Source organism: Lipophrys pholis (genome assembly GCF_963383615.2).
Source record: "Lipophrys pholis genome assembly, chromosome: 1".
In the NCBI taxonomy this organism is placed as follows: domain Eukaryota; kingdom Metazoa; phylum Chordata; class Actinopteri; order Blenniiformes; family Blenniidae; genus Lipophrys; species Lipophrys pholis.
The window spans coordinates 46,902,585-46,926,742 of record NC_137635.1 but is presented as its reverse complement, the minus strand read 5'-3'; the positions used below and the strand labels follow the sequence as shown (position 1 = coordinate 46,926,742).

The following is a 24,158-nucleotide window of genomic DNA, read 5'->3' as shown; positions in this document are numbered from 1 at the left end:
GAGTCCATCTCGGTTTTACTACAGAGAAATGGGCAATCATGCGTATTTAAAAACACAAATCGAGAGTAACCTAAGTACATTGTGTGATTTTGGGAGGAAGTTAGACTACCCGGAATCACACAAATCGAGAGTAACCTAAGTACATTGTGTGATTTTGGGAGGAAGTTAGACAACCCGGATAAAACACACACAGGCACAAACTTGACATGTAATGACCGCGTCAGCTAAACCAGGTTACTTCCTTGCCGCACTCTACAGAATCATGTGTATTTATAAAGCGTTGCAGCCCTAGGGCCCAGTGGCCAAAACTGGTTTTCAAATCCCTTGTGTCCACAGATTTTTCTTGAAATGTCCCAAATGGAATACAAGCGTCAAAAAAACTATTTGCTGCTGCACTATAAACCCGAGAAATGGTGTGAGTGTGAGAACCCCGAAACTATTGGCAGATAGTCATATTAAAGTTTATGATTGAAATCAGTTACCAAACACTGATGGGGATATCGCTTGCATTTACTGTGTAAAGAAAGTTGTTTATACTTTAATGCTGGGAACCATTTTTTTTTGTTATTGTCACCTTCGAACGCCTGAATGTTGACAGCTCAGAAAGTGTCTCTTTGGTGAAAATGAATCCCTTATTTTCACGGCTGTCTTTCTCTCTCTTTCACTGTGTTGACCCTGTGATTATGTACTTACCCGTCCAGGTTTCACACGGTCCAGTAACCTGCAGTGTTAAGCTGAACAGGTTATAGGTTGTATAAGATAGATAAAGTTCCTGTGAGAGAGAGTTTGGCTTCGCTATAATGTTTAGACAAAGCAAAAGAACACAGCCTCTTTGAAGCAGTCTGAGGGAAAACAACCCACTGGATTGCTAAAAAAAAAAAAAAGAGTTGAATGTTAGTAATCTAATTATGATTAACATCTTTAGATAGGTGACTGAGGCCTTGTATAAACAACGTTTCAAATTTTTGCATTTCCGTTTCCGAAAAGTTTCACATTTGCACGGCCACCTTTTAAAAACGATGTCCATTTGCACAGAAACGGCAAAAATGCTGAAAGGGATGTAGTTGGCATGTTGTAATGAAACCACACCCATTTAATATGGTTTCAGAAAAGTTGCGTTTTCCCTGCTGTGTTTTCAGTGAGTCCGAGCACCGTTGTCATGTAAACGGGGCCTCACTTGCTTTCCCAGGTCACTAATCATGTCATGTCGGATTCTAACAGTGTTCTTGTCAATTCCTCTGCTCCACTCACCTTTCTAAAATGAAAAACTTCCATCATCTTCAGGGGGAATTGAACAGCTAAAAGAGCGTACTGACTGTAAACATTACCGCTCACTGTCCTTTGTCTTGAGTTGATTATAAAGGCACATACAGTTATTGGTTGGATTGGGAAAACAATGGATTCCCCCATTGATGGATACAGAAAAGTCGACAGAAGACTGATCATCGCCGCTGTTGTGCCGTGAACTTACCAACCTCTGCAGCCATCACAGTGATGTTATGCCATGCCGTCTCCTCACGGTCCAGCACCTGAGTTGTCCTGATGATGCCGCTGTTGACCCCGATGGTGAAAAACAATGGCCGCTCCTCTTCGTTTTCTATGAAGTACCTGCAGTGTAGAGGGGTAACACACCAGCTGAGTTCCAGAATTATTAGGATCGCGTGAGAAAAGTATAGAAAATGCAACGGCGCACAGGCTTTAAACTTTGAAGTGAAAAAAAGAAAAACAGAGAAAGGCAAAACTCTGGATATCCATGATTTAAAAATGAAAGTTAATTTTAATACCATTGAGAAAAGAAACTGCTTAAATATTGCTTTAATTGTAGGTTTTCTTCTTTTGTTTTTACTATGACATTTTAAATTGATCTATTATTAGACATCTGCTAAGTTCATTTCCTGTTTGAAATGTCTGCACTTATCAGTGTGTGTGGACTTCTGTGCTTTGATGAGGCTCCTTCTACCGATTTATTTTAATATTGTGTGTGAAGCAAAGTGTGGTATTCTTGTCTTGCCGGAAAACTTTGATTGTTTTATAATTCTGGAGGTTTTCGGTACTTGTAGAAACAATCTGCTGGAGTTTGAACTAGAAATATTGAGTTAAGTTCCTTATGCCATAAGTTAGTATTTTCTCTTTTTCCGTCTTCAGGGAAGTAGGTTTTTACAAACTAGAAAATGACCAAGACGTTTTCCAGTTAAAACAGAAAACCTTTGTTGTGTTTTGGGTGTCCGTTTACATGACAAAGGTGCTCGGAGTCACTTTTAGAAAATGGCTTCCAAGGTGAAACTTTTCGAAAACGCTCCCTCTCCGATAAGACGGGGGGGGGGGGGGGGGGGGGATAAAAAATTTTTTAAATGCTTTTTGAAACTGTGCATCACTGCCATAGTAAATAGTTCTTCTGCACATGCTCAGTAGATGGACAATAACAGCAATGGTCATCTCCAGTGTGTGCTCGCCATTGTTCATATTTATAGCGTGCTGTTCTGTGCGTGCATGTGTGTGGTTTTGTTACAAAAAAACAAAGAACGGCGCCACCACGTGTCCTGACAATGCTCACTTCATCCTCTTTACAGTTTCTGGCAGTTCTGTTGAAAAGGACATCATTTTCAAAATGTTGGTGTGTAAAATTGAAACTTTTCTGAAGTGACAACAAAAAAAACCCAAAACATTTTGACTTGAAACGTTGTCGTGTGTACAGGGATTGACTGTGAAGACTTGCCTTGGCTGATGAATTCAAACAGTAATGAGAAGCTATGAGGAAAAGTAAAGCAAACCTAAGCAGCCGAGAGAGAAGTGGGGCATTTACAGAGAAACAGAGGCAGATTCTTCACTGGAGATGCAGTGAAGAACTGTAAGCAAGAACATTTTCTTATGCAAACCCTCAGCTAATCCCAGCCGACAAGCGAAAAACACCCGCAAAACCATGTCGCTCTTATCAGATGCCTTTACCTGATGGCGCTGTTTGTGCTGTCGGGGTCCACAGCGGTCACGGTTCCGACCTGCGTGCCAGCGGGCGAGTTCTCATACACATCCATAATGTAATAGTCCATCGAAAAGACGGGAGGCTCATCCACATCCCCCACAATGACTCGCAGTGATGTGGAATCCTTGAAAGGCCCCAGGTGGGAGAAGCGGTGGTCCGGGTGCGTGTTGGAGGCTTCAATGCTCAGCGTGTGAACTTTCTTCTTCTCGTAGTTGAGGGGCTGCAGAGGAAAGAAGAAAGCAGATTCATCCCTCAGAGGGCACATTTCAAAGAAAACGCTCATCACTTATAATCACGGTACTTTTATATTAAAAGCATCCCCAGTCAAGAATGATAAGTGCACCCTTTGATATTTTTTCATGCAAAAATGCCCCCCGTGCACACGTTATTACATCATGCCGACAATATAAAAATACCAACTGTGGGTGGAAATTTTAAAAGGAACAATTACAGACTCCCCTTCAGCAGAGATTTTTCTTTTTGTTTTGAAGTTTGAGCGCCGGAAGAAAAAGCTACAAACGCTATCTCGATCACTTTGAGCTCGTGTTTATAAAGAAAAATTAAAAAATTAAATAAACTAAATAAAACTGTAGGCTACTGCACACACCCGCCGAGCACAGACTTTTCTGTTGTCACAGTTCAAAAGGCGGCAGAAGCAAATCAGACTCTCGACTGTCTCAAAGGATTTCGACTTGACTGAACGTTCTGGTGCCGGTCAAGCATGCTGGAACTGATCCCATTTCATTTTTGGTACACTTCACTGCGGTATTTCTGAAAAGAGTCAGAAGACTCCTGAGCCTGTCACCGAGCACTTGATAAAGCAGGTGTACACAGGCAGCTCAAAGGCTGTTGTTGCAAACAAGAGTTGGATGCTTTTCCTGAACAAACAGCAATCATTTGAGAAGAGAGTGTTTTATCTTCTAACGTTGGACAAAAGTATGGAGCGGCTTTAGTTGATCTTGTTTTGCTCTGGTGTAGAACCGTGCTGTAATACCCGGCAGCATGTGGAATAATGAAACCCACTTTGAAAGGTTTTTTTTTTTTAACAAAAAGAAACATCGAAGTACGTACACCAGAGGTTCCCTTGTGGAATAATGACCCCCAGCATTGCGCTACCCCTCCTCCCCTTCCTGTTTTTCACATAAAACACTTTTACCAACTGCCATTGGGATGCATATGCATGAAATCATAACATTTCTTGTGCCAGTTAGATGCTTTTGAATATGCGATAACTCCTTTATCATTTTATTCCATCACTATGGATCATCCCCATAAGCTCAGCTTTGAAGGTATGCATTTTAATGAAATATGAATTTCAGAAGAAAGTGAAAATGGAAAAATGCTGATCAAAGGCAGGATCGTCAAATAAAATATATTAAATATATTACCAATAATTGATGGCTTAGCCAAGGTATTTGAGGTGGAGTTGGGTTTCTGTCTCCTGTGACATCAGCCATTTTGTATTATGTTTGTACAAATACTGCACTTAGGATACACTTACTTCTACAATTACAACTCCTAATGTGTTTGTATTCTGGAGCTCACGTTAATGACTTTTTATAGGAAAATCTACTGTCACAGTTTTCCACGGCAGTGCCACTGAAACAAAGTTTATGATCTCCATTGTAAGAGTAGTGTTCCTCTCAGTTAAATTGATTGTTTTTCATCATTTGACAATCTTTGCTATTCATATTCTTAAGTTCCAAATGCTTACAAAGGCATTGTGCTTGTCAGATTTTGGTTTTTTGTGCGTGTACTTCAATAATCTGTTTAACTGAGTTGTGCTTTCTTCCACTGCTCTGTAATTGGGGCTGCACTTGTACATGAAGAACGCATCGCCCATCATAGCTGCACTTGAAATCTCACAAGGTCCCCTCTTGAAAGCAAAATGCCCTCATGTAAACATCAGTGCTGTGATCTTTGAGTCATACCTGCTTGAGAGAAATGATTCCCTCCCTGCCGTCCGTATCCGTGGTGATGGTGAAAATGGCAGCGGCGTCTGCATTGGTGATGCTGTAGCGCATCTCAGCATTCGTGCCTTCGTCCTCATCGCTGGCTCTAATCCGACCCACTACCTTCCCGACAGGAGCCAGCTCTGGAACGTAAAGCTGGTAACTCTCTGCGACAAAGAAAAACAAAGAGAAAGATTTTTACAGTATTTGCATCTCTGTGGGTGTTTTTTGCACGATTGCTGCCAGTACCAGATGATGCCGCTACACAGTGATCTACACTATAGCTTCACAAAGTCCAAGTCAACCACCCTGAAAAATCCAAACTAAAACATAATGCATTTGCCCAGGAATAACTGGAATAATAAACCTGCCACCACACTACAGGGTCAGACATTGTCCAACCGACCTATTAAATCTAACAACAGTCATTGCTGCTCTCTCGTTGGCAGACATCCGTGTGGTTTCCGATCATACGTCTTCCCAGACCGTCCGATTCCATGCTGGTGATGTTGCAGCGGCCAAAACGTTCCAGACACACAAAAGTGGTGGAACTGCCAGTCCGGGTGTTCATAGTAAATGCCAATTCCAATTATACATCGCTGGTCATTGAATGGTAAGTGGAGTTGAGTGGGGTAGCACTCTTTCCACTGACTTAACAGTCCACAAAAATGCTTCACTGTGCTAGTCACATTCACCCATTCACCGACACACTCACACACCAATGGAATAAAATAAAATGGATGTACAATTGTCAAAGGTGAGCATATAAATGTTGACAATACCAATCATTATGTGCAATTATACATTTTTGTCAAATAAAGACAAGATGATGTAAATCCTACCGAAACAATATAAACATAAAAACTATCAAAATGAATCATGTGTAGAGTGAAGCGAGCAGTAAAGTGACTCAGATGCATTCAAGCTCAAAATTGTGTTCATTGCTTCTATGAAGCCATATTCTGTGTAACTCTCTTTTTTTTTTTCCTTTTGAACAATTCACGTTTCTCTTCAGCCGGACACTCCACCCTTATTTCTCCCACTGCTCAATTTGCAAGCTTACTTTTGTGTATATTGGAGACATGACGTTTCATGTTCCACACGCCCATATACTCGCAATACTGTAAAACCTGTTTTGCTTCTCTTTTAAAATAAATAATCCACTTTAAATGTAAATGCCTAAACTGAGTAGTTTTGTGATATTGAATAATTAATTAGTGACTAGGATATTTTTATGACATAAAAAAATTGTTATACCCCTTAAAATCAAGAAGCCTTCGCAACCCACTATGAATCTATGGTTCTGTTCCCTTAATTTGTTTAAGCAACATAATATAATATTCTGCTACTAAAGCCTTGGTTCATTTGCATTCCTTGATTATATTTTGAACGTTTGTATAGAAAATTGTGAAAAGCTTGTGATATCACACACAGTGACTGGTAACGTGGTGCCACTGCTGGTTTCTTCGTATCAGGACTCTACACTTAAAGAATGAATTCAATTTCTTCTCTTTCCTTGTGTACTTACTTCTCCTCTGGTTTCAGGTACGCTGTCGCCCTACCCTACCCTCCTGTGTGCTTATTACGCCTCCCCTTCCTAACCATACCCATCTGTGTCTCATTAACCCGCCACTTAAGTGGCGTGCTGTGTGTTTGTTGTTGCCAGATTGTCTTGTCACCCCTTTCAAGCGTACGTACGCTTGGCGCTTCAGTTGCCCTCTAACTTCGATCCCCGCTTGTCTTTAGACTTTTGCTGTCTGGGTGCATCCATTTGAGTATTTTTCTCTCTGTGACCCTTGACTCTTCACCAGGATTTTTTGGAATAAACATTGCTTTTTGAGCTGTGAGGGCCGTTTGACGAGTCATACTTTAGGGTAAATTTGAACACTGTCTGACCTTGTGAAGATGCACTTTCTCTTCAAGAAAGGAAAACCCATGTGCTATGTTTTAAAATTATGGAATTTAACTTTTCCTGCCACCAACTCATTCAACCAGCTAAAGTTCTGGTCATAACAATTATGACATATAATGTTAAGCTTGTGAATGCCGAAAACACCCGTTTACCCGAAAACAGAAAGAGTTCATAGCAGTAGTGGAGGTCAGTTTACAGGACATTTTGCCATCGTAGCTACAACACATCTATTTAAGTTTAGTGCCAGTGATGCGCTGATCAGTACGTCATTTCATACTGCATATCTATTGCTTAGTTAGTCGACGTGGGTCACAACAGCAGCCCCAAATTTCTGATACTGTGAGATTTTTTCATTGCAGGTTGTTTTTGGTCTCAAGACCAAAGACAGCAGCCGTCTTTGAACCGGTCTCACAGTGCGACGTAGGACCATCAATTTAGAGCAATGACCAAAGACATCGCCACAACTGTTGTCTTTCCTCTGGGATGGACGTAAATAGCACAGTGTTAGACAGATAAAATCTATGTTTAAATACATATTCATTTTCTACAGTTCAACACGGCAGTTTTACTTATATGTCTCTTTCTTTGCAGTAAATTGGAGTGCACATTTTTCATCGACCATAAAAAATGAAATAAGAAATATTTCTGTTGCGCACCACAACTAGGACGTGGAATTTTCAGGTCATCAAGGAATTGTGATGAAAGAGCTGGAAGAGACGGGTCAATCAAAGTTCAAGCCAAAACTCAGGACAGGGTATTACAACTTTCCGGCCCCGACGGGATGAAGACGTTGAGTGAAATATTAAACAGACAGTGAGTGTGGCTGCCTCTACCACTCTTGTAGAAGCGTGTCCTGTGAACGACCTGTTCTCAATCTCCAATAGTGAGAAAAGGTAAGGGAATAGCTGTGATCTGTAGTGAAAAACAATCCACCATCATTGTTAGAAATGGCTTTGATCGACTCCTATTAAGCCATTGACACTTGCAAACAGTGAAAATTCCAAATACTGATAGAAAAAAAGGAACAAATCATAATACTTTGAGGAAGAAGGTGGAGAAAAAACAAGTGTTAGGTCTATAAATACATGTCATCTGATATAATGAAAATTTTACACAGAGATTCCAACTGCTTAGCAGGATTCTTCTCCTAACCTGACGTAGAGGCGACTCCCGGATACTTTTTAACACAATGGATCGTCTCATGAAGACGCCAACTGAGTGCAGTTAGGGTCAACTTATTGTGAAGAGTTTGACGAAAAATAAAGACAGCAGACATAACGCCTGTGTCTGTTTGATGCACTCAACAGCTGCAGAGGTTCCCGACTTACGCGCCATGAAACATTCCCTGACGGTTTTTACCCGGTTGATCCTGAGATGCTCGGAGAAGTGTTAAAAACACATCAGTTTTCCACATGTGCACTCGAGCCAATACCCACCCGCTTTTTTTAAAGACGTTTCTGATTCAGTCTGTGTTGAGTTTCTCTTAGTTTGTAATAATTCAATACAACAATGCATCTCCCCAAATCCTTCAATTCTCACCATCCCTTTCATTTCCAGAAGCTACACAGCAACTTCAGTGAACTTCCACTCTTGGAGTTATTATATTTATATGAGAGTAAACAGACCTTCATATGGAGAGACCACAAAGTTAGATTGCGATTACAGGTAACTATGAACTATAAAACTACCAAGTCCAGGAGAATATGGACTGGAAGTCATGCCACCCTGAGTCCACTGTTGTTATAGTCTATCTACTGGCGCATGTACAGAAGAACTATGTACTTCAGCCGTGCTACTTATGCACAGTGGCAGCGTTTCAGAAACCTTCCATTTACCCCCGTTTTCACAGAGCCCGAGTGTTTTCAAATAATTGCGTTTTCCCTTGTTTCCATGGAGACAGAGCATTCTCAGAAAGTTCAACCTTTGTGAGCAACATTCAAAAAGTTGCTTTTTCAGTTGCTCCAATAGTGTTGTCAGGTGAATGGACCCCCAAAATGTTTTCACTTGAAAACGCTGTGTAAAGAGGGCTTTACTTTCAACGTCGGTCACTCGTTGGCTCAGAATACACGTCTTGACAAAAACCAGAGGACACATGAGGCCTGACGATAAGCTGCACTGGCTTGGGATTAGTGTCAAAGTGTGTCGCTCAGTATTCGCATAAAATGCAGTGTTTGACAAGCTTTGAACAGCTTTGTTAACAACAACGTAAAGCATAGCTGACTTATCTTCCACTTGATATGATCACAGAGTCGCTGCTCATTGTTTGTATTGGACGTGGTCAAGCTAAGCTGTTGGAGGGAATTGTGGGGATGTCTCTGGGTACAGCGCTAAGAAGAAACGATTGAACACTAGAACTGAATAACTACCTTACTTGGTCCATTACTGAAGAAAACATAGCCGGTGTCACGGTTACTGACAGGGCACTTTCTACTAAAGACTTATTTGTGAAGTTGACCCTAACCGTTAAAATCAAATAAAAAGGCTCATAACATGACTGACATGACAATCTGGAGAATGACCATGTGCGGTGCAGTGATACAGCTGTAGTGCCATCATGTCGTGAGGCGTCGGACAAGGAGTGAGCAGGATCTCTGCAGAGCTGTGAATGACGGGAGCGAACAGCTGGCTTGGAGAGAACGCAGAGCTGCCATAATTTTTCCTCTTAAGTGTGGCTTGGAAAAATAAAGACTGTGAAACTGTGTGTATTTGTGCTGTGAAATAACCCACGGGGTAATCTGTAACTTGCCACATTTACCCATGCCAAAGCATTACAATGTGTGAAAACAACATTGGGCTCCAGTTACAATAAAACCTCAGTTTTTTAAGACCTTTTTCCAAATGTATATTGTGACCAATGAGGTATTTTTCTCATGGTTGTGGACTGTAATAACTTCTCTTGCTATTACAAATTTCATTAAACATCCATGCCCTGCCAGATGCAATGAACTTTGGTTTTTATGTTATATTTGTTGTTTTCTGCAATTTCGCACCTGTGAGACAAATAAAGGTTTACCGAATCTAATCTAATCTAATCGTGTCGTGTCGTGTCGTGTCATAGGACAGATCCAGACCCCTCAGATCCTCAGGAAAGGTTTCCTCAGTGTCCCCAGAGTCAGAAGCAAAGAAAGTGAAGCAGCTTTTAGTTATTACTCCATCTACCTGCGGCACAAACTTATTGAGCATGAGAATACTGCTGACACACTCACTTTAATTAAATCAGACCTTAAACTATAAAATTTACAAGACCATAACTTTATACTATTATTTGGTCCAGCTTTAAAACAACCAAAAAAAAGGTGTTAGCTTTTACCCTCTGTTTTAATACATCTTTCCTTTTTAAAAAAAATAAAATAAAATTCATCTTTTTTTGCCATTTGTTTTATTTTAATTTATATATTTCTGATTTTTATTGCTATGTTTTATGCTTTGTAAAGCACCGTGAACTGCCACATGTCTAAATGGTGCTACATAAATATACCTGCCGGGACGTGGTTACATTGCAGTCTCATTAAAATGAAAAGGGTCTGATACAATAGTTTGCGATTCATTATTGATTTTTCACACAGAACAATGAAATTGATTGGCATCAGTAGCAGAAAAGCATGTGGATAATTGCAATTAGAAACATATGCAATGATACAGTTATTATCATATATACATGAGGAAGTGTCCATAAGTGAGACACTGACCCCTGAAGGTTGCACCCTACATAGCAACTGTCCTCCTGGGACTGTGTGAATTATTATGCTTGTGTAGATGTGGATGTAACTGAAGAGTGGTTTGATTGCTGAAGTGGTAAAACACAGTGGAGCAGTGGTTAGTGATCTCACCTCGCAGCGAGAAGGTCCTGGTTCCAGTTACATGCACCGGGGCTCCCTGAGCAAGACCCTTGTCCTCCACCTGCTGCCCCTGAGCACTGTGCTGCGTGACTCCTATCGATGGGCCAATTCAGTGAAAACATTTCCCCAAGCAGATTAATAAAGTGTGATTCTTCTTCAAATGACATCCATGTGCTGTTTTTTATCTATGAAAGCGTTCTCCCATGTATCACACAGATTGTGTATGTTTAATTATTGTGTTGCCGTGTTGTTTATGTTGTTACAACCTGACAAGTTCACTACTCTCAGTAGCATAACGCTGGAGCCCTATCAGCCTGAAGTGGTAATTGTAAAACATCTTGTGTCTGTTTCTGAGTTTGGGAGTGTAGAGGTTATTAATCAGTGTGTGTGTGTGGGTGTATAGACTGTTTATCAGCAACAGCAGAAATGTCTGAGTAATCACAGGTACTGTGAATGGATTCTAACTCTATGACAAGATATACTGAGAGGAAAAGAAATGATGCAGCTCCTCGGCAGTATTGACCAGTGCGGTCTGATCTCAGTCCTGAAGAGACAATGTCCCGCACATTTTTGACGTCACTCAGCTCCAACATGCTTTATTGTAATCAATGTCATCAGCCAGCTCTCCACCAAGCCAGATAATAATCCACTCACAGCAATGTGCTGAAGCTGGGAGACTAAAAGACTATTGATTCTCAAGCTGTCGAACGTGTACCACCAATGGTACCTGAGCTCTCTCGACTGGTTTGTTGAGGAAAGTCGTCTTTAATAACAAGAGTAGAACAGTTTAGAAGATTAGAACTGCCCATATTCAGTAACTTCCTCATTTCTTCACAATTCCCTGGAAACTAACGCCAGTACCATCAGTGAAATTCCCAATTCCATTGTTTGAAAGTACTATATATCTTTATCCTAAATTGTGGTTGGAAATTGAGTAAGATTAAGTTTTGAGACCTTTATCGTTTAGGCCAGTGATTTTTACATTTTCTGGCTGGAGATTCGCCAACAATACCTTTAGGAAAGGTAGTGAACCTCTTTAACTTTCTGACTTGACAAAACATTGCAGTTCACCTTAAAGGTTGATATAAACTAATGCGTTCACAGTATGAATGGGGCAGTGCAGAGCCTTGACACAGTCTCTTCATCCCTGGAAGTTATGCATCGAGAAGGTGCGTGCTGTAAGTAGTTCACCTCGTAACACTAGGGGGTGTAGAAGAATCAGTTGCAAAACCATATGAAACTCATTGGTAGTGTTTATCTCCCAGTCATAATGAGCAATTTGGCACACATATTGGAAGTGAGGCTGCAAGTTTTAGCTTCGGGGGCAAGCCAGCTGACTGTAGTGGCAAGCTACAAGCGAGCGTCCTGCACGGTGTCGTCCTTAATATTGGAGCTGTGCAAAATGCCGTGGACGGCACCTAAACCAGAATGTTTTTCCCTTCCTCTGGACAGTGTGTGCTGTTCACTCTTGAATTCAACAGATCTTCTCTCATAAGGTGCACGTATACTACACCAGCATCTGGATCGCATGTGGAGTTTCTTGACACGCCATATGACGAACCAATCCCAGCCAACGTGATCTGCGTACTTCCCCTTGCGTTCTGTGCCGCTTTGAGGTGTATTGAGAAATTGGGTTGGGTGGGCGTGGGGCGACATAGAGGCTCTGCGGAGGTGGTTCGCAGCAACGCTTAGCCTTTGCGTATCGTTTGCAGATGGACACAACCACACTCAAGCAGAAGCCCTGAAAGTAAAAGGCGGTTTCCTGCTCTAGATTCTACAAAGTACTTTGGTTTGGTCAAAATTGTCAATTCACTGTCACCGTTTTGCACAATTTTGCCGTCTTCATCATGACGGAAAACACGTCATCCAACAGCACACGTCTACGACTCCGAGGGACAGAAGCAACAATATGACCAGACAAAATAAAGATAGAAGAAAAAAGAATAGAGGTGAGGCAACACGTGTGGACTTGTCGACCTGCCGCTGTCAGAAGCATGTGCGACAGCCCGAAGGGATCACTTACTCTGCTGAAACTTTGGAGGGTTGTCATTGACGTCACTCAGGGTGATGTTGATAGTAGTTGATCCCGACAGTCCTCCAACAGAGCCCGCCATGTCTTTGGCCTGGATTACCACAGCGTAGCGATCTCTGCTCTCTCGGTCCATGTTGGACATGGCTGTGCGTATGGTACCTGAGGTAGAGATGGGAACAGACATTCTCAGTATCTCTGCGTTGCTTTACAAAGCTGAATCGGAACCTCTGGCTTATTAGTGCATGCACGACGAGTAGGGCACATTCATAATCTGTGGAAGCCAAATTTCTTCAAACAAAAGAAAGTCGAATAGTAATGGTAAATACAATCTATCGTTGTTGAAAAGGCAAAATTGACAGCATAATGTGTCACTCTTTGGACATACTCACTCAAAATGCTAAAATATAAATCCAAACCATGGGAGACCTCCGCTGAGAACCAGAACTGGTCCCCAGCCCAAAGTGGCACAGCAAGCCAAGCAACCCCCCAGGGCGCCGGACCACACAAAGTGGCACAAAGCTCCTCTCCTGATGGGGTTCCGGGTCCCTGGCTGGGAAGAATTATGTTTCATTGCTTTGTTTTATTCACCAACACACAAAACTAGGAGCAAAACACGTCTGTGCCTCCTGGCTCTTTCGGTTTTTATGGCTCTCCTAACACAGAATGAAATATTAAGACATACTGTACATTTTAAAAAAGAATAACTGGTGACAAAAGCAGTGATCCAAAAGACAATGGAGCATTATCCCGAGGAAATAATCCCCCACCGACTGCCGGCGCCGCGCTCAGGGTAATTGAAGAGGAAAAATGAAGAGGTCGCGTTTCTTAGTCAGCACTCCGACGGAAGCACGCGGCGTGACAGCATGTATGTATCACATCTGCAGAGGCAGCAGCGACTGGCTGCTGTATAAAAAATGATAATACAATTCGGCCACAGGGAATAGAAAGCTCATGTTTATAGTCACCGCTCTCCATCTGAAACACTTTCACACACACGCAGGCCGACGCTCATGCACACGCACTCGCTCACGCTCACACTCACACCAGCGCCCCGACTTCATCTCCAACACGGCCGTCTAGAATAACCAAGATTGCCTGTTTTGGCAGCATAATAAGATTTCTACACTCTTGCAAAACCCAAAATCTAATTAATTCGATATCAATACATTTCTGACATTCCATTTGCTTTTCATACATTATTCATCGCTGCGTGAGCTGTCTGTTTGGAGAAACATATTCTTCTGTCTGGAGGACGTCGTCAGCTCCCGGATGCTCCCGGAGATTGGACACAGATAGAGTTATCCAAACATTCCGCCGTGTTCGTCCTCACCCTGTTCATATCGCGGCACCTTCACAGATCAGCTCTAAATTATTCAATCCCATTCGGATACATTGACTGATTGATTGCATGGGCTCGTGTTCCAGTTGTGCACGTTGGAAACTGAACCTGGAATATAATTAGGTACACCGGAATAATGAGAAAATAGAAAATATAGAAAAATGTGTGCAGGATTGTCAACAAGATAAAAAAAAATTAATTTAAATGTTTTTCTTGCTTCACTTTATTATTATCTACTCCAGTTAATCCTGGTTTTGAGCATCAGTATATTCATTTACTCATTAAGTTTAGATGAAGTTACATCATCTAGTTAGGGGAAGATGCTCTACAATCTGGATGTTAGCATGAATTGAAGGAAACTGTTTTCTAAACGAATGACAATCAGAAGCAGCAACATTAAATCGTAGATAAACTACCGGCATGCAGACCGCGAACGTTTATTTAAGGCTACTGCTGGACACGCTCTTGTGGATACAGGCTAAGGCCCGGTTTACACACCAATGTTTTCAAGTGAAAACTTTGAGAGTAAACAAACAAAAAAAAAAAAGACCTTCAAAAAGTTATGTGCTCAAGTTATTATTTAATTTTTATTTTCAAGTATTTCAGTCAGTACTTTGAAAAGGGTTAATTTCATGTGCATTTCTGAGGTGTTGTTGATGTTATATTCTGTCTCATATTCTGTCCTGCTCTGGAGTAATTATGTCTGGAACACCTGCTCACATAATTTCAGTAATAATTTTCTAACCTAAAAGGCAAATTTAGGAACATATTCACCCTTCTATTACACAGTTGTTGTTTCTTTTTATACAGGATGGAAATCTAAAAAGTAGATCAATCTTCACGCCCCTGTAGTCATTGGCGCCCCCAAACCAGAGCGCAGACCATATGTTGGGAACCACTGGTTTCGAGGGAGAAAATGAAGGGACCAGGACTCATGAATCACAGCCAGGATCTCATTATTCACGAGAGCCGAAGTGCTCACCGAGAGCGCTCAACATATTCCTCATAGCGTTTCCAGCGTGTCACACACGCAGCACTAATGGACTGGATGTTTTTCTCTATACCTGGTGTCATTTCGTGCTTGTAAGAAGGCTCCCCTCTGAAAGAACACATCTATTTTATGTTGAAGCAATCTAGAAGCAAAATGTAGCATCCAGGAAGAGAGCAGACCGGTCAGAATAAGCCCACTTTGCAAACTGTCCACACTTACAAGGTCTGAACCTGAAGCGGCTCTAACAAGGACACAATTGCCCTAACACACACACACACACACACACACACACACACACACACACACACACACACACACACACACACACACACACACACACACACACACACACACACACACACACACACACACACACACACACACACACACACACACACACACACGCGCTTCTCCCACATGAGAGGCAGACAGTGTTTAGCCTGGAGGCTCTGCTCCACTGCATTACTCGCTTCACAGGCTTACAAAGCACAGAGCCATCTGGCCTTATCAGCCCCTTTAGACTGAGCGCAGAGACACGGTGCAGCCTGGACAGGGCAGGCAGCACAAATTATGCACCTGTATCGCACAGAGTGACCGGGAGAGAGACATATATAGAGCGGCATGGAGACACAGGAGTGGATGATGGGAGGGGGCGGGGGTGTCAGAGAGAGAGAGAGAGAGAGATCGAGGACAAAAGGAAGCAGAGAGTGTTTGAAAATGAGCGGAGAGGACTGGCCCGAGAGAGGGGAAACAAGCTGGAGGGGAGTGGAGGGATTCTGCCTGTGTGTTGCAGAGAGGGAGGCCCAGATTAACTTTGGTGCAAGCCAACAAAATTGAAACAATTTCAAACTACTGGAATCACATTCCATCCATTGTGCGCGTGCCAATATTGATTCTGACTGGAAGGGCTGTTTGGGAATCTCAAGACTACAGTTTAATACCCTATGAAAGAGAAAACAACAAGCATGGCCTCCATCAGCAGGACTTTAAAGCTGTGCACATGTCCAAATGAGTGCTTCTGCAGTCGTGAGGAAGAATTCAAGCTAAGAGTACTTGGCATTATAAACACAGCTTCCCGTGGGATGGTAAGGAAGAGAGGACAGATAATAGAAGGGGTACTTTGCACTGCTTTAGCTCGAAGAAAAAGCCAGAAAAGGCCAGTGAAGATAAGCTAAGCATACATATTAGGGCTCAACAGATGTTTCTGTATTTGAGATCCCGGTGGATTGTCTGTGAGTGGATTTGCCTTTAATAAAAATGGACCAAGGTTAGATTCTGAGTCGACTTGAAAAAGCCTCTCATGCGGTTACAAGGCCAGTAAACAGACTTTATGGAAAACCAAATGTTTGAGTGTGTCCGCAGAATATGAGAAATGTCATCTGAAGATGAGGTTGTCGGTGCAGGTTTCCATTCATCCTTCGGTCTTTGACACCACTTCATCCCACTCAGTGAACTGACTCCAGATCACTCTGGCAGGGCACACATCACAGGGCTAACGCAGACAGACACACAAACACATATAGGCAATTTAGGGTCACCGATTCACCTGAAATACTGTTTTTTAGAATTTCTCCTGAAGTCTGAAATCACCTGGAAAATTCCTAATAATCGTTGACATTCAGCCTGTGATCCGACAGTTAAGGTCAAATTTACCAAATGTTAAAATCTATAAACATCAAACAAGGTTTTCATTGATTTAACACATAAAAACAACACAGATATTCATGGAACATGTTTGTACATATAGACATCATTCCATCTACAAGGTGTTGCTGTGGCTGAAGACCATCACATGCCAAGATGCGCACATGATCATCCAGAGACCAACTGATGGTACAAAACCTGACGGATCAGTGGTTTCATGTTGTTTCCACCTCAGTCGAGTCCGCTTCTCAACATGTGGCAAGGGAGTCCAAATTCGTCCCACTGAGCCACTTCTTCTATAGTGAAATTCAACCTCTGTTTCTTATTCTAACAGGACGTTGCATCAAGGTGACCAATGGTACATCGTCGCCCTTCTGTTTCTGACTAGTCTCACCATTACCCGGAGAAGAACTCTGGATATAATCCCTTGTGTTTGAAATTCAAAGCCAATCAAAAGTTTGATAGTCAGACAAAAAGCCATTGAGGGGAATTGATGGGGGTCAAGAGTCTTGGGAAGCCACAGTGGTGACCTATCTGCTGCGGGAATGGAACGTAGGATCTCCTAATCTCAAGTCTGTTTCTCTAACCTCTAAGGTCACTTCTGCCCGAAAGAGATCCCTTGACCATACAAATAGTCATTGTGTAAGTGATAAACTAATCAATGACGAGACAAGAGGTGTAGTAATATGTAACATCTCAGTGGCAATTGTCCTGATCATAAATTTAGTCTAACTCAGTGGTTCAAGATGGAAGCGATGAGAACTTCACTAGTTCTGCTCTAAATTCTAGTATTATTGTGGCTTTCATGTGCAAATCCAATTTTGACAAACTCACAGCGGGCAAAGCATCAGCCCTCCCACCTTTGATCTCTTAGTAACTGAAAGCTTTTGCTGATCATGCCCACCGGTTTTTATAAAGTCTTGTCACATACAGGAGGTCCTTTAGCCATAAATCTTCAAACAGTGGACAGACTTCATAAGTAAGAGATCTTATCGTGCACAAGAGTCATGACAGACTCGGTTGGTTTTGTACTGAAAGGAGAAAAGCACTGTAGTTAAAGTGGCGACAGCAGAATGGGTCTATCCCGCTACAGAATAGGAGCAATATACCAAAATGTTATCTAACTTTAAAGATTTCCACGATGAAAACAAAGGCAATTTCTTAATGTTGCTCTCTGTAATAAACAAGCCTTAACCCAGTTAGACTACAACCAAACTTTATTAGCCAGGCGTGTGGAATTTGCTGGCTCTCCTGATGGACGCGATCACATCTTTTGTGCGTCACTTTTGCTCACTGAGCTTTCACACATATGTCACATAATGCGGAGAGCAGAAGCGACGACAGACCAGAGGAGACAGCAGCGGTCAGCTACGTGAGACTTTGATCCTCCATACTGTACTACATGTACTGCACCTGAACTCGGGGAAACATGTGCCACAGAAGGGGAGACAACCGCAGAACTGAGGTGTAAATTAACTGTACGGTCCAGTTAATAGTACAGGAACGATCTATTTTACATGGAATTTTATAAACAGCGGGTGAATGTCAAAGTACGTGTATCTAAAGTTGATCTCATCTTTCACAGGAATGACTGCAGCACGTGCAAGACTTATTCAGGAACAACAAATAGCAAGGGGAATGTAACTAATACACACATTTTCGGACATATTCTTAATGAAAGTTCAACGATAGTGGGTTCCAGAGGAGTTCGAACATGGTTTTCAGAAATGTTCAGAGATAATGGTTTTTCGTAGTTTTCACATAGGTGCAAGTGTTCACATCCGAGGATTTCTATTGTACCCTGACAGATAAATCTCAAGCAAATATCATTTGTAGGAGAATCCAGATCATGATTCTTAAAAGTGTCCACAGAAAATAGCTTAAAGAAGTATTGAATTGTGTTCACAGACAATGGATTTTAGACATTTTCACACCAAAAATGATTAACGGAAGGTTCGCAGACAATAGTTTTCAGACGTTTTCACAGGTAATGAATTATGAAAGTGTTCACGGAAAGATGTCAGGCACTTGATAACGAATTTGTGACGTTTCACGAGTGTTAAATGAACCCATTTCAAAGGTGTTCATTGATAATGGTTTTCCAACGGACAAAGATCTTTAGTAGTGCTCACAGATTACTTTGACAGGCAGTTCATGGTTTATTTTGGGAAATAATGTCAGGAGTAACCACAGAATTTTCCTTGTATTGGCAATGGTTTTTAGGGCGTTCACATCTAATCATTTGTGTTCACAGATGACGTCTTTTCAAAAGGGCTTCAAAGACGTTCATCCTCAAAGATGTTTGTTTATTGTATGTGGTAATAGAGTGTCGGCAGACAATGGTTCTGAGAGGTGTTTACATACAGTGTCTAAGTGTGTCCTCTTGCATAGTAGAGTTTATCCACATTCTCTGAAGCGTTAAATGAAGCTATTTACCTTGGACAATTGAGTCCCCTCAGCCTGCACATTATTCTCCATTTACCACGTTCAGCTTGTCACGGGGTCGACGGTTGTTCTTATTCACATTTTACACAACTTCACACTGCTCACCAAGCCAGCTCATACAAATCCATTGATTTTTGTGTGTGTATATTACCCCATTTTCGTGCAATTTATCTCATTTAGTATATATCTTAACAATACAAATCCATTTGAGAAAATTACACTGTCATTTGAAATCTTTTTTTTTTTTTTGCATTCCTTTTCTGCTACAATGACAAAAAAAAAACTAATACAGGCAATAGCTGTTTTTTTAACCAATTTTTTGGTGTCTATATTATACCATTTTCTTGCAATTTGTCTCATTTAGTATATCCTATGTCTAACAATACAAATCCATTTGAGAAAATTACACTATAATTTGAAATCTTTTTTTTTGTATTTGCATTTCTATCTTGCTACATGGCCGAAAACAAACAAAATATCACTAATATTGTTATAATTATCACAAGTCCCATTCTATCGTTAATTTCTTTTTTTTCACCTCAACATTAATTTGTAGGTGCTTGAGAATGTGGATGAGCACAACATACTTTTCACTTGAGAAATAAAGACAAGACTGAAAGCGGCAAGAAAATAATTTTAGGTTGATAGAACACACACGCACGCACGCACGCACGCACGCACGCATGCACGCACGCACGCACGCACGCACACACACACACAGTTGTTTGTCAGTCTAAATGTTGAGCATTTTATCCTGTGATTCTCTCCACTTCAGAGAGTCCAAGGTTAGCCATCCTTCTCTCTCCCGATAATTCATGTGCTCATGCGAGCATGAAGGCAAAGAGCTGGCACCCCTCTTTTTTTTTTTAAAGCCACCGGAGAGCCGTGCGGGAAGGAAATTACGATATAATATCAGCATGGAGCTGATAAGGTGCATGAAAGCCTGGGTGTCTGGTGCAGCTTATGACAACAATATTCGTTGGGTGTTTTCATTTGCTTTCATTCAGACGGAAACAATCGTGCCGTCCACCTGTTGTGATGATGCATTTTGTCATTTCATACAGGCAGCAAACCTCTCTCGACCTCAGGGCTTCAGTGCCCTCATCACAAAAAGACTAATACATTTAGCAGGATAAGAAATACTCCATTTGTGGAGATTGTGGATGAGCAGCAGGCGAAAGTTATAGAATGTAATCGAAGTACTTATGTGCATCACATGAGGCGTTTGTTAATTCTTAATGGGGAAAGTAAACACATATGGTAACTTCCACCTTTTTCTTACTTCTTTAAAACTGTTATAAAATAATAAAGATGGTCACTTTTATGATCAAAAAGGTAATTTTATGCAAGAAACTAAAACCATATGTTGATCAGGATGAGACAGTCCAAAGTAATTCTGTTCACCAAAATTTCTTCTTAAAAGAATAAACATATAAAAAACATGCTTGCTGTGTCAAAGATGTATTGTAAAAGATCTTAAAAAAAAAGGGTTGAAATTCTACATTTGTGAATATCTGGAGGAACACTAAATAAAAGGAAGAAGCACAAATTTAAATGTCAAAGACGTGTTTTGGAGACTTTGGGATGGAGGGCGATGAAGCTTGAAAGTGTGTGTAATGCTAAATATTGGCAACAGTTGAGCTGCACAGCGATGCGCTGAAGAGCTTTTCAGAGAAACAGGATAACTCTCACAAATTAAGACGGGCATGAGGTCACCACTCTGTAAAAAGGCTGCAAACAAACAGTGAAACCATCCAAGAACAATATTTCTCAGCTGAGGTTTGGCAAACTGCCCAGAACCAGGAGGTTACATCATCTGTAATGTGTAAGATGTAAAATCTGGTCAAAGCCTTGTATGCGAGAGAACCAATCTAAAGACAGTTGCATGGCTAAAAATCATACAGAAACCGCCGTGCTCCTGTGCTGCCCTGTAAGTGCGTCGGACATATAATTTAGAAGCAGTTTACCATTGTCGTTTTTTTTTCAGGCTTTTCGTGGTAACATCATTGTGACTAACTTCACTTCCTGGTCTTGACCACAGGCTGAGGTCTGCATGCGGCTGCATTGCTCTCCGCTATGAGACGCTCCAATAGTATTTTCTAACCCACAGAACTTCTTTATAATGAATACTTTTGGTTTCATCAGCAACTTAAAAACTACAAACTACTGTAAATGAAAGCTTGGATATGTTTGCCCCTAAAATGAGCCTTATATTGGCGCTTCCTGTGAAAGAGAACTTTAATCAGTGTGTTCACGGCGGTTGCCATTGGAAACGGCTGTAGAGCTGCGCTCTATCATTCTACACCTCCATTCTTCTCCGATGTTGAAGCATTTGATTCAGACACATCCAGAAATATAGTAAAAGGAGCAGAAATTCACTATGTAATGCCCAAATGTTGGAAAAATAAGACCCAAGCTCATTGACACGTTATTATTAGTTTTTTTCTCTCTGGCCACTCCGGGGCTCCGGAGTAAAACCAGATGGAAATGAAAAAAAAAAAACCCAGCAATAGAGCGACGGAGAGACTCAATGTTTTCTGGCTCTTTGGTCAGCATGCAAGGTTCAGTCCGCTAGATGGAGCAATTTGGACTAAACCGATGAATACAGTCCGTCCCCGTTCTTGTATGAACGCTGGCGGCGCTAAAATTGGTGAAATCACTGACGTACCACGTTTTGCAATGACGTGGCTCTCACTTGGCCCCGTTGACAAATCTCCCAGTTCTTTGAGAATGTTGTCGAAAGAAGATTTGATCCAGCACAATGGCGAATGGCGCACACAAGTGTGGCTGGTATAACAAAAAAACTTTATCTGAGTAACTTTCTTCAAATAGTGTTAGCAAAGTGATGTGTGAAGATTCCATCATTATTCATAGAATACCAGTACTTTTCTAGGTTTTGAAGCAACAAATCCTGCTGTTCAGACTATGTCCGTCTCGAGAAAATTTGAAGTCGTTGTCAAATTGAACAGCGGTAAAAGAGTTCTGCTTAGAAATGTTGTGGAAAAGAACTGAACGAAAAACGAACAGCCAATGACCGCACGACGTGGTTGAAACCCCTAAATACACGATCAAGAAAAAAAAACATGTCTCCCACTCATTTTTTCTATTTTGCCTCGATCATCATTTCTTCACACAGTTTCGGCCCTCGTTTGTGTTATCAACTTTTTCTTTTTTGTGTCTCCCTCCATCCATCCCTCCCTCCCTCCCTCCCTCCCTCCCTCCCTCACCAATGTTAAGTGAATTCAAGCCAAGACACTGTGTTCGGCTCCCACCTGCCTACACCACTGAATTCATCTGTCAGCCCAGTCAGATGCTCTACAACATGTTAAACAAGCCTTTGGCATTCATCTGCTTGCCTCCGGGAGAAGCTGGCAGCCGAGTGTTCGGTCAAAAGCCTGGAATTCATTTCCTATGTGTGCTTGGAAAGCGCCAGCCGTCATGCTGATCATATCCAGATTATTGATCAAGTTGAGGGGAAGGTGGGTGCCCCGCAGGCGAGATTTTGTTAGAAAATCCCGCTCTTTAAAGAAATCTTCCGTACAAGTGCAGAATTTCTCTTTTTTTGTAATGACCTCGGGACTAATTTCCCACTCTTCTAATGTGTGTGGTTGCTTACCTGTAACACTTTAATGTGCCTTAAAGGAGGGATTTATAGGATGTTCTAAAGAGAAAAAAAACCGATGCTCTGTCTGCGGTGTAAAACACCTCTGACCAGCAACACGGCGGTAAACAAAGCAACAAAGTGAATAATTCAAGAGCGCAGAGCCTCATGAGAGACTGTTGGGTGTTTGTGGACTCCACTCAGAAGCCATTGAGCGTCTGGACCTTCAAGGGAAGTGCAATATAAAAATCTTCATACATTTGAAGTGTCACAGGAATAAAACAGAAATATCAAATCTGAAATGAATAGTCAGCATTGATTATATACACTGAAGGGTATACAATGGGCAATGATTCATGGTCTCACCTCATAGTGAGCGCCTTTCTGTGTAAAGTCTGAATCTCACCTGCGACTCTAATTTCCTCCCAACAGTCCAAAAACATGCATTAGAGGCTGATTGTTGACCACAATTTTCCAATAGGTTTGTTACTTACTAGTGTCCTGTCCAGGTTATATGCTACTTGTGCCTTGAGTTAGTTGTGCTCCGTGACCGTGAACTTGATAAAGTGGCATAGATGGATCTCCTCACAGATGTTTGCAACAAATATTATCACAAAAATTCTTCCTTGTAAATGAAATAATGAAGGAATAACATTAAGCTGAACAACCAGTTATGAAGCTAAGAAGTTATAAGGCACATTCAGCCATCTGTCAGTCCATTTATTCCATCTCAGAATGTCTGTTTTTGGACTGTGAGAGGAACATAAAGACCGGTCTTGGTTTTATGAACACATTTTCAAAATCTTGGGCCTTGTCTCAGGCTCAGCCTCTGAAAGCCTTGGTCTTGTCTTGATGTCTTGGTCTTTGATATCTCTGGTCTTGAGTCTGTCTCGGGTTAAATGTTCTTGACTAGGATCTTCTTGTTGAGAGGACGAACCACTGCGATATGTATTGATACGGATCAAACGAACGCTTATTTCTTATCAAATCTACTGAGGTGGTTTAAAAGCTGCTGAAAGCTGTGTGATAGTTGTTATTATTCATGGGTCTCACTGCGTATGCACCCACCTGTGTCCTAGCCTTTTGGAAACATTTCACTGACTTATGTTGAATTATTCCAAACGTACTTCATATCCAGCTGCAACTACTGCTTGCCAAACTGCAACCTTCATCTAATCTAACGTGCTTTCACATAAAACAGTCATCATTTCTCATATGGGGACCGGCAATTCATAGTTCCCCTGTAATGTGAGTGTGTCAAATAAGTTCCAACAGAATAGATTCTTTGACAGTTCTTAACAAATCTAGATTTGTATTTAGGTCACACCAATTAATACATTCTCGTACAATTTATCTCCTTGGTACTATTTTTTTAAGAAGGTCAATAACTCCTACCTTTAAATCATGACCCGTCGAACCGATG

At 41.4% G+C, this 24,158-nt stretch overlaps 1 protein-coding gene across 1 annotated transcript in view; it reads right to left on the bottom strand.

Moving 5' to 3' along the window:
- LOC308113844 (cadherin-18-like) overlaps positions 1 to 24,158 on the bottom strand; it is a gene marked incomplete at its 5' end in the record, with an annotated part of 124,098 nt that overhangs the window by 28,666 nt on the left and 71,274 nt on the right. Inside the window, 5 exons of the mRNA XM_080470361.1 lie at positions 1,472 to 1,608; positions 2,947 to 3,182; positions 4,912 to 5,099; positions 10,675 to 10,776; positions 12,707 to 12,874. Coding sequence (XP_080326487.1) covers positions 1,472 to 1,608; positions 2,947 to 3,182; positions 4,912 to 5,099; positions 10,675 to 10,776; positions 12,707 to 12,874 — 831 coding nt within the window. The remainder of the gene's footprint in view (positions 1 to 1,471; positions 1,609 to 2,946; positions 3,183 to 4,911; positions 5,100 to 10,674; positions 10,777 to 12,706; positions 12,875 to 24,158) is intronic.